General features: G+C 50.7%; 1 protein-coding gene across 4 annotated transcripts in view; it reads left to right on the forward strand.

Moving 5' to 3' along the window:
- The window catches only part of Rdl (Resistant to dieldrin), a 73,071-nt gene extending 65,269 nt beyond the window's left edge, over positions 1-7,802 (forward strand). For all 4 annotated transcript variants that reach the window (XM_037214098.1, XM_037214097.1, XM_037214100.1 and 1 more), the window contains 3 exons: positions 846-962; positions 5,121-5,226; positions 6,207-7,802. In XM_037214098.1, coding sequence (XP_037069993.1) covers positions 846-962; positions 5,121-5,226; positions 6,207-6,385 — 402 coding nt within the window. In that variant the 3' untranslated portion in view covers positions 6,386-7,802. The remainder of the gene's footprint in view (positions 1-845; positions 963-5,120; positions 5,227-6,206) is intronic.
- The last annotated feature ends 3,906 nt before the right edge of the window (positions 7,803-11,708 follow it).

Raw genomic sequence — 11,708 nt, forward strand, 5'->3', positions numbered from 1 at the left:
TTATTATGATAGCAGTGCCAACTATTACACTGCGTGCTCACATGAGCGCTTTAACGCCGCCTTGTCTTTGGATAGGCTGCAATTCAAAGCTACTGCTAGCAATCCTACAAAATTAGAGGCGGGAATAGACAGTCTAACGTTTGTCAGCGTCTGGTCTGTACCATCTTCCTTGACGGGCCTCCCGCAGCGAACCTCAGAACAGCACGTCCCCTTGTTCACGGCATATCTCGCAGCGTTACTTGCCGCGCCCAGGCCTCGTCGTTTCTCTCCTCTCACGCCAGCGAAGCCTGAGGCAACCATACGCCGCACGGTTGGCCTAGCGCTGTTCCGTGGGAGTTTGCTGTCACGCACGCTCGCTCGCCGTGGAAATCAGATGGGTCGCCGCTCTAGTGGTTGCCTTTTCAAGTCTGCCTCCATTTCACTGAGTTGCACTCCCTCCCAAGACCCAAAGGAAGTTTGGAAGTTGTCCTTTCTCTTGCAAAGTTGGTCGAGAGGAAAACACTCTAGAACGCCTTTTGAAATGCCAGCTCTTATTCTCTATTGTAAAAGATTTAGCTTTGGGGACCGTTGAAATATTAAGGCGTGTCTCTGGTTTATTATAATTATCAGACTCCGCATATCCTTACAAACCATAACCTTGGACTGGTTCACGGCCCTCCAAATCCCTACCTGGGCTGCATTATTGCAAGCCACACGAACTATTTCGTGATTCTCTCTCGCCAAGGCTCTTTGTAACAGCAACGACCAAACTCCGCAGCTGTTTACCGGTGCCTTCCGTGCTTTGTGGTTGTACCTCAAGGTCTTGACATTTCCGCGCCCGGTTTAACTGCGTCTTGCCTTCACAGATGAACACGCTGCGGCGAGGTCATTCCGGCCACGGTGCTCACCACGGGGGTCACACGGGTCACTCATATCAATGCACCATGCAGCCCTGCCCGGACCACCGAGAGCAGCACACCTGCGTATGTACTTCACCGTCCAGATCGGTCTCCCTTCCGGGCACAAAGTGACAGAGCGGACGCTACCCTTCTGAAACCCACCGCCGAAGAATCCTAGAACGAAAACGGGGTACAGTCCGGCCATGTTCCCAACGCAGCGCTGCGTCTATCCCGGCTCCGTGGCAACTGAACTAAGAATACCTAATGTGACCTGTACTTGTCCCGAAACACAATGGCCTAGAGAGCCATATCTGCCTGCTCGTTCCGTGTAACGAGCAGACAGATACGCGCGGGCGGGTAGTTGCATGTTCGCCACCTGGGTGTCTTGACCGGAAAGATGTGACGATCCTGACATCTGTCCCCGGGACATTCCGACTGGGAAGTCCTGCAGGCCTCCCACCAGCAGCGTCCGTTCCCGTTACCTTCTGACAGGGTGTACGTTACGCCTCTTGTGGGAATCTGTCCTCTAGTTTCTAGCACGGAGCCAACGTAGCTTTCTCTGGAATATGTCGACTCGGAAGAAGGGACACCACCTATCGGGGAGTCACTCACGTCACACTCGTGACCCGGACGACGTCGTGACCTGGACGACCTCGTAGCCCGAACGACCTCGTGACCCGGACGACCTCGTGACCCGGGCGACCTCGTGACCCGAACGGCCTCGTGACTCGGACGATCTACTAACCCGGCCGGTAAAATTCGGTCTGTGCCTGGCCTCCGGGGGCACGCTCTCGCCAGGTGCTGCTCGCCAAGGTGTAGGGGCGCGAGTCGGGAAGGTATTTTCGGGGGTTAATGGCGCAGTTTGAGGCGCCTTTTGGAATATAGTTTAAAGCCAGCAATCACATTTCTTTGCACAACTGTGGCCGAGATGTGAAGGTTTCAGAGGATCTCAGTGAGCACCAGCCTGGGGTACGATTATGGGCTGGCATTAATATGCGGTATCCGTTCAAGATAAGAAGTCCGGTAATTTTGACGGAGAAGAGCGTAACCATTGGACATCATCGAATAGTGCTGACCTTGAAAAGGGCTTCAAAACCCCGAAAGAATTCAGTCAAGGTGTTTTGCCAACTTCCCTCATGAGGCAGACCAGGACACCTTAGTGCTCATTTCCTCATTGCTGGCTCGGATCACATGTGCGCGTCAGTTTTTCTTCTTCTTTTTGTGGTGATATCACCATCCGCCCTCATCCCCATCCTCGCAGTCATTGCAACTTAGGCAATCAGTTTTCACGGCAAAGTATATGATCGCAATTTATTGTGTCATTCGGTGTACAGCCACACAGTTTTCATATATGCCTTTTGCGGCGGGGCACATCGGGCACAACAAAAAACGTTTTTTTTTTTGCAAATCAGAAAGCTCAAGCCTCTCCTCCTGATTTATCCTCCTGATTTTCTCCACAAGTTTTGCTTTCAACTTTGGGCGTATGGGAGCCCAATACACAAGCGGTGCATCTTTACTACTCAGCTTTATACCGCCACAGCAGCAACGAATCTCCCGTTGCAAAAATAGTCGGCGCTGATTGTACTCAATACCGACTCTGGTCAAAGGAGTCATCTAAGTGATCATAACTTTTCCCTGCTTCAAGAACAGCTATCACTGGAAAAGGTTTTCAACAGATTCAGCCTCATCCGAAACGTGGGAACGATATGCCAACCAACATCTGTACCCTGTTTCAACTTCTACCTCATGTAAATGTGATATAAATGTGATATGTTACTATTGGAGTTAGTCTTGTTTGATGTGCAACAGCGGACCTAACAATAACGCTGCATCATACCTTGTTAAAGGCGGGTCAGGAAGTGCGAATCATAAACCATTAGCTAGAGCATTTCCTTCAGGACTGCATTATCATAATACCGGGAATATTTCATACGGGATGGTTAAAGTCGGCACTCGTCTTCTGTCGGAACACCACACGAAAGTTTCCAAGGCCCTGGAAGCATTGGCTCCTGTTGCGGCTTCACCAAAAGTCCCTCGTCGGAACCACCAGCACTATTCTCTTTGTTACTCTGACAAGATGTCCTCCTGAATTGTCAACGCAGGGGCAGAGGTTATCATGGAGATTCCTTCCGGTGGTCGAGTGACTGCCTCATTCTTGGAACCGTCTGCAGTGGAGTCAAGGACGGGGGGGGGGGGGGGGGGGGAGGGCGGAACCAGAGTCGATTCTGCTGTCGCAGCTGGAGATCGGTGCGTTTTCCGATTGGATGCTGCCGTAGTTTTGAGTACGCGAGTGCGGGGCGTCTGTTTTCTTAAGATGGTCTTTAATCAACAGCTGAAAGTGTCAGATTATGCAAAGATAATCTGACAGTCCTGACGCCCGCTGTTGGTTAGACGGCAATAGCGGGTAAGTCAGCTATTCGGTCCATCTGTAACATGACCTTGTCGTCATTGCCCCGTACCTCTGGTTTCTCAGACGTGTCCCTTGACATGGCCTCGATATGCGCAGCCTTTCCTGCCGGCTATTTCATACTTACGCATGTCGTTACTGTCCTCATGTCATATGTGAGCGTTGTGGTTGAGTATTGGAAACACCGATTCCGTGCTCTGGTCAAGCTGCAACGGCCTAATAGGCTATCAGCATCAGGGCATTGTGATGTTGTCCCGTGCCATCATGGATACTTTTCTACCTTCTCTGGCCTGTCCAAGATCGCCATTAGTTGTTCGGCGCCCAGTTTCATATGGCCAGTTCTTGTCAGAAAAAGGTAGCTTGAAGGCTCTGAATTTTTACCAACGACGAAGAAAGTGACGTCATCGTGACATGTTCGCTGAGCTCTGGAGTTTTGCTGCATACGTCGCCGACTGCATATTTCGCGATTCTTTGGTTGATGTCATTAAGCGGGGTGGCGGCACTGGTGGCGCATGGGGCGCCACGTCAGAAAGCCGGGATTGAATCTTGTACGCTGCGTAACTTTTTGCTGGTCCTATCGCAACGAACAAGGGTCGGAACGCTAAGGATCGTGTCGCGCGCATGCACTGATAGATGCGCCATGCAAAGACCGTGACACAACGACGCAGCGGCAGATAAATGTAATGAAACCGCGCATTATCGAAAGTTCGTACGTCAAGCAGCCTTGTGGCTTCATGCCACCTGCAGAATAGTTGTGAGGTAGTTTGCAGTCATCCTTTCTGTCCACTGAACTCTTTTCTCAGAAAAAATGTCGGCATTGTCTTTGAGGTGTGTCTCTCAGACAGATGCTATTCCGGGTGAAGACCTTCTTTTAGCGCCATAACACCACGTGCTAAAGCCGGGGAACATTCTGAGATCAACTTGTCTGTAGTTTCGTCCCGGCGAGCTGCTCCAAGAGGACATATTTTACCAGCCGCATTGCCAGTGCGTCGCAAACTTTTTCTATTAAAACTTCGCCATCCCACAGAATCAATCAGAAATTAAGATTTCATGGCGGCGGGCTGCTATGACGCCGCACGACAGCCGCCGGCTAGATATGACGAGCGGGGGCGGCTCGCGCAGCCCGGCAGTGCTCTCATTCCCGCCCCGTCAGCGTCCCGTCAATCAAACGCCCCCACATCGCCGGCCGACGGCGACCGTGCGGACCGTTCGCGACCCGGCGACCAACCCAGTGACCCCTCTGACTCCGGGTACGACCCGACCGCCCGTGACCCCGGGCGGCGCCTCGAGCTCGCCGCCGAGCCGCGGCGAGCCGGCCCCGCAAGCGCCGCGCCGGCGGTGACCTCAGTCGGAGCGCGGACGCATTAACGGCTGAGCCGGCGCTGGAGGCGGCCCGCTGTCCGGGTGCGCCACAGCGCAGCTTGCCGCCATTGATCAGCCGGTTATGTAAGGCGAACTGGATTTTCTGGCGATGGCTGCTGAGCCGCTGAAGGATAAGGCTTTGTTGGGAAAAGACGGCCGCTGGATGTGTATTGATCCCATGCTAAGCACCATTGCTGATGGGAGTTCGAGAAACGCGCGTTTGTACATCGCTCAGAATAGAGTTATTGGAATTCATATATCTGGAAATTGAGGCGTGGCTCGTATCACGCACCCCGCAATGTAGCTCGCACGTATTTTCATTGATGATCGCTCGGGTGTTCCGACGCTCCTGTTTAACGGGACTTGGTGAAACCTGAGCTCCTGGCTGCCCCTGGCCAACAACCTACACTGCTGTGCCACCATTGTCCCGGCTTCGTTTACCTCAGCTGTCACTGGCCTCTTTTTGTCCACAGGAGGTTCGGTTCAAGGTACATGACCCGAAAGCCCACTCTAAGGGGTGCATTCTCGAGAACACCCTAAACGGGGGCAGGCCCGATGAGGAAGCGGCCAACATGACTTGTGAGTGGAGCCATGGGGTCATCTTATAATGATGAGCCCTGTCCGGGTCAACTCTATACATTGTCATACTATTAGTCCTCAGTTTCGCCGAACCAAACCTGCCTAAATACCTCCCTCCCTGTTTCCTTAAGCCGGCCTTCCCGGCGCATTGCCAAATGTGATGAGCACTCATACCAGCGAAGCTGAAACCTCCGTCATTATGTAAGGACATCTTCAGTTACGTGCCTTGTCTTACCCAATGCAAAACCCTGTTACCGCCACCCTGTTGTAATGAGGTCACCTACGCGAAGTGTGCGTGGCTGTGGATGGTTACCATTTCAGTTCGCTTTATCAAGCTGTTTCCTGTTTGAGTTTCACTGAGAGACCCTTAAAAATAGACTGAACACTTCTCCTTCATGCTGTTTTGATGGCCATTTTTTCACTCTACTCACAGTTCGGTCCTTGTCACTGTAAAGCACTCCACTTGGTGCAAACGTCCCTTCCGCCTCTCCCCGGAGCGCGTCTCGGCGAGCGCGTCAGTGATGCATCAGATATCCTCCCATCACGCCGTGTCACGTGTTTGATGCGTCACCGGATGCCCGAGGTGCACCGCCTTAATGCGTTCGCCAGTCACCCAGTGTTGGCCATTCATCAGCGCTTGTTACGCGAGGTGTGATGAATCTTCCAGTTTTGGCGATCTGCTCCACAGATTTTGGCTCTGATATCGAATACGTCCACAATTATCCTGCCCATCACTCACAGAGGTGTATCACATCAGAATCTTCACGACGTTCGTGACACAGCTGCGTTTCCTTCCTGTCTGAACACATTCGTTTACGTGTCAGCGTCCATTTGGCTGCGAAAACCGTGACGTCTTTCTGAGTCTAGGAGACACAGTTGTGTTTCCTGGTATCATATCCAAAGATGAATTGGTCGCAAAATGCTTTCATCTTATTCAGACCGCTTTTCGACGGTAAAGAGCGCCATCTGTCTTCCCGCAGCTCTAATGAAGAGCAAGAAAGTCAACAAACTCTTGGGCTGTAGTCCATCGGACGTGGACAAGTACTCCCGCATCGTGTTCCCCGTGACCTTCATCTGCTTCAACCTCATGTACTGGATCATCTACCTGCACGTCAGCGACAAGGTGGCTGAGGACCTGGTGCCGTTCGTCAAGAAGTGATCTCGAACACCCGCACGCCCTGGAGGCCAATCAGCACGGTCACTGTCCCTCACACCGGCACCCGAGTGTTCGCACCGGCGAGGGCGGGCGCTGCGTCAACGAATCGGTCGGTGTTTTTATAAGTATTTTTGTATAGACTCACCAGCATTCGGGCCTGCAAGCGTCGGCGCATCGCAAACACCGAAGTTGTGCGCGCTGGGGCGCCGCCGGCCTCCAGACTGGCTCTGGATGGAAGCCGAGGAGCGGCCGCTGCGGCGGCGGCGAGCTGGCGGGCGGGCGGAAGACCCCGCCGTGCGCTGCACCCCGTACCAGCGGCGCTGGGAGGCGCACCGTTCGCGACGGGTTGACGACGACAGACTCCTGGGCCACCCCTGCATCACCGGTCGGGGTCGATTAGGGCGTTGCTGGCGGCCCAGCACGGCGTGTGGCTTGCACGTTCCAGCTGAGCACTGCTCAAACGAGCTAGACAATCTAGCCTCCGCGGTGAGGACAACGGTGCGGGTTCGCTCGCACGCCGTCAGCGAACTGGAATCCACAGTGCTCCTGTCCTTTTCTAACTTACTTACTTTTGCTGATGAGTCGTTTACCGGCTACACTGTGCGTACGTGTCTGACCCATATTGGCGTGACTTTTGTCAGCACACCAAGCGGAAGCTTTGAGAACTGAGCTCGCTGCTCGACGTGGACGAATCCATTCACGAATTTGCTCAAGAGGGGAAGACTGTGCCGCTAAGGATGGACGCATGCTGCCGATGGGGATTGAAGAACGGGGTCGCTTGTGGAAGGTGCCAGCAATAAGATGCTCTCTTTTCATCTTGTCTGGAGTGTTTCCGCGCGATCTTTGCAGCGGCGCTGTGCGAGTGATATGTTTTGTACTACTGCAGCTTGGCACTGATCTGGGCGAACCATTCGAAGCTAACAGCACAGCTGCTATGTAAATTTGGTTGCAAATGGACGATGCGAATCGGAGATGTGTGCGTGTGATGTGGAGAAAAACACCGACTCTGGTCTGAGCTTTGCGTTAGATGGAAGTAGACATGCCAGCTTAGTGTGCACCATGGAGAAGTCGGGATACAACATGTGAAATGCTCTAACGTGCTATATTCGCTGTTACTGAGACGCTGAATAAATTAGGGGATAAGGGGAAAGTTGTTCCACGACTTGTGCCATTTAAAAGATGCTACTGTCGCCAGTTAGAAAAAAATGGGGTTGCCTTCTGATCACTGGACAACATTGTGAATTATAAGATATCGCGCTGATAATTCGAGCTGTACAACAGCCAGCGATACCAGGAAGCGAACAATTTATATGGGCATGTGATGCTTCATGCGGTGACCTCTTGACAATTTACACAGAACGCTTTACAGAAGGCATTTGCATTCGTCTTGGTATACATGAATAAAGAATTAATTTCTGCAGCTGGGCATGGTTGCCAGGAGAGGAACGTGGAACTGACCTAAATTAAAATGGTTGGTACCTCTTCAAAAACTACATTTTTACGACACAAATAACCATATTGGCATGTTAACGATAATTATAACGCATTCTATACAATCGTTGTCTGCTCGAGGTGACGCGCATGAGTATCACCATTTGCCAGTGAAAAGATTATGGAAACAATGTTCAGCCTAGTTTTGGGGGACTTTCATGCCCAGAACCCCACCCATTTCCTAAAATCGGCAGGGGGGCTAAGCCAGAAAAATTGGCCTCAGCTATCCCCAAGTCACGGTTTCACCTGGATTTCGGCCACTTTAATTTGCATCCCGGTGCCAGCATTAAACAACCCATTTTGATATTCGGTCAGCTCCAAAGCAGTTCTCATGCTGAGAAATGACTTCCCATTTGAAGTCGATGTGAATACGCATTTTTTGTAAAAAGTCTAGAATGGGGTTCAGAGAAAAAATCTGAGTAAACCTGCCGGCTGTGGTGAACGAAAATAGATGTAGTGTGTGGTTCATCAAGGGTGGTCCGAGGCACAAAACAGACAGTTTTATACGGAGTGGTGTGACGTAACACGTACAGACGAGATGTTACAAAGAATAGTGTGTCCTGCTAGGATGCATCTATAAAAAAGTAAACTGAGCTGCATGCCCTCGACGGACATGTAGATAACTGGAAGGACATGGACGGCAAAGGCTGACGCCTGGACGGTCACCGGAGTATTCGTTTGAAAAGGAAGCGCGACCAATGCTTTGAAGCGTGCTGGAAATTGTTCAAGCAAAAAAGATCTCGGACTCTGGTGTTCTGGCGGCATGAGCCGAGCTTTTTGTGTTGAAAATAACCGATCTTCATTTTAGCAGGATGTTGTGCGTTTACGATATCAATTAAGTGTTCACCACGTTGAGGAAACCTGACGTTTGGAAGCTGTGCTTATGGTTGGATTTCTTCGGAAACATTATCAACACCACTCCAATGTCTCTTTCGCTTTTGAACATACCGACACACAGAATATAATAATTCCATTCTTCGATACCACTTTTCTTTGCTCAACCATTGGGAAGACGCGCCACCGAACTTTAACTTAAACCGTCCTGTCCCGAAATGTGTGTACTATAGCTCTCCGATAGCTCAGTTGATTGACGCACTTTCCTTGCTGGCCCCCTAGGCGTTCGCTATTTGCCCCTGACTGGGATAGTCTGCGGTCGGTGGCAGCGGCCGAACTGACGGCCAGGTGACGTCAGAAAGCCGGGTGGGCCGCGCCGAGCATTGCGGCACGTTAAGCTTTCGCCACAAAATTCCAGCCGTCGGCCTGGGATTTTATGATCAGATGGTGCGGTAAGGGCTCAAGCAACAAACGCTACTTAGCGTGGGCGTTCATACCAGAATACACCATTCAAGAAGTTTAAACTAAATATATTTTTTAGATTATAAGGGGCGCCATACCACAATGCATCACAATGTGGCGCACAACAAGGCTGCTAAGAAGGTAGTTCATGTAACATAATTGCGGAAAGCGGTGTCTGCGTCTTGTGATCACTTGTCTTCTCAGCGCTATGGTACTAAAATATTTTTCCATGCGAACGGATATTCGAAACATTGAATGAGGGCCCCTGGCTGTGTCGTAAAATCTCGGTTTAACAATACAACAGTATCAGGGCCATGAAGAAATCGCAGAAATATGCAACAAATAGACCGCCTTTACGCAAAATTATTGCTTATGCAGCGTTGCACAAATACAAGTTAAGCTATGTTTTACTGAACGATGGCAAATGAATTTCTCCCACAATCGAGAGTGCGAGGTCATTTAAATGACAACAAATAATGCCAATGTCAGTTATTGGTGATCTCACATTATCAAATCATGACTATATGGAGGACGCTTTGTGGACGAGAACGAGGGTGTTGTTAACACCACCTGAGAGCGGCACGTCGCTGCCTCTCTGACAGCCTCTCTGGGCGGCCCTGGAGCGACTCCCCTTAGAGAGGCTCCAGCGAGACGGCGTGGCACCGCGTGCAGCACACTGGATGTCACTGGTCGCCGCTGGTCGCCACTGGTCGCCACTGGTCGCCACTGGACGTCACGCTGAGTGGTCACCTGAGAAACCACGTCCGCATGGACAAGCCAGAGAACCTTCAAGAGCTCAACGTCATCTTAGACTCGATATGGGATGCATCACCGCCGACCGTACCGACAGGATAACCGGCCACCCGCAGCAGGCTCAGCTGTTGCGCATCCTGGACCAGCCAGGGGCCCGCCTGGAACATCTTTTGTAGTCTCTATATGACGGCTGTAGAAAATCTGACCACCATTTCCCTGTTAGATGCTTTGCATGAAACTGGCAGTCAAATGCCATCACAGTCATGACTGGACACTTGTCACTGTCACGGAAAAAGTTGGTCATCTTTCATCTGGGGTACACTTTTATTTAGAAAGTTTCGATATCATGGCCGATTTTTAACGTTGATCCCACTGGGTATCTCATGAAAAAACCTGTTAACGTTTGCAGACTGGCCCAACGTACAAGAGAGTTGGATTCAAAAGAGCACAAGGTACCTGCAGAATAGTGGCGTAAGTATCTAGTTTACAATGAGCTCAGGAAATTTGCGCTTTTTCATAGGCTCAGAAAGTGCTTTTCTGCTTATTTGCATTTAGGCAGAGAGAAGGGCTCTTATGCACTTTGGGCGTTAATGCATTTTGGGGAGGCAGAGGGCTCCGAGGAGCATTGAGGGGCATCGTAAGCATTGAGGAGGGTGTGGGGGTCAAGCTCTCCCGACAGTATGCAAACTGACGCTCCTGGCCATACTCTTCATAATCGTATTGTGGTTGCCAGTTTTATGTTCGTACCTGGAAATACATCCTCAACGTTGAAAACCACAGGGCGAGGAAGAGGGAGGGAGATAGATAGATAGAGAGAGAGAGAGAGAGAGGAGAGAGAGAGAGAGAGAGAGAGAGAGAGAGAGAAGAGAGAGAGAGATAGAGAGAGAGAGAGAGAGAGAGAGAGAGAGAGAGAGAGAGAGAGAGAGAGATGTAGAAGAGGAGAGAGAGAGAGAGAGAGAGAGAGAGAGAGAGAGAGAGAGAGAGAGATAGAGAGAGAGAGAGCGAGAGAGAGATAGGAGGAGAGAGAGAGAGAGAGAGAGAGGGAGAGAGGAGGAAGTCATATCTATTTTGGTAGTCACAAACGAGTAGTACCAACAAATGCATCTGAAATAATAGAAGAACAAAAAACAGAGCAGTGGTGGCCGAGAGGCCGTAACGCAAAGTACATGGTCCTGGCCTGAACAGTCAAAATTACTCACCGTTTTACGACGACAGCTGCCGGCTCAGAATATTTGACCATTCAAAATAGTCATGGTTCGGTATTACATTCATACAAACCAGTAAATCACTTTGTGGGGCATGGAACGAGCAGTGAGATGATCACGGCTGTAGATACGCTTGTCCAAACACACGTCAACATGGAACCTTTCGGTGCAGCTATCTGTGTCTCAGGCAACCCTTAGTACGGCGCTGTGTCTCTGGTGTTAAAACGCGGGGTTTGAAAAACTGTGATGATGCTCATGGTGCGTTCATTTCCAACCACATACAGGTACGATCTACGGAGGCCTTTCGGCTTGGCCTTCAGCGTTACGGGCAACCTTTCGCACAGCATCCATTATCAGGTGTTAGAACGTGAGAAGCTGACTAACTGAAAGATGTTGACCTCCCCTGATTAACAGAATTTGCACACATCCAAAACATTTTCTGTCTTTTGCGCAGCTCAGGTTTTGAGCCGTACTGTGTTTTGCCTAGCATTACCCAATCGTGACCGTAAACACTGGGATATGTTGCAAGTATTCCTATGATATACTGTAACAGATGTTTGATGTCTTCGATTAACCTGTAC

This window comes from Pollicipes pollicipes, unplaced genomic scaffold (assembly GCF_011947565.3).
Source record: "Pollicipes pollicipes isolate AB1234 unplaced genomic scaffold, Ppol_2.1 Scaffold_3447;HRSCAF=4054_pilon_pilon_pilon, whole genome shotgun sequence".
NCBI classification, from domain to species: Eukaryota; Metazoa; Arthropoda; class Thecostraca; order Pollicipedomorpha; family Pollicipedidae; genus Pollicipes; species Pollicipes pollicipes.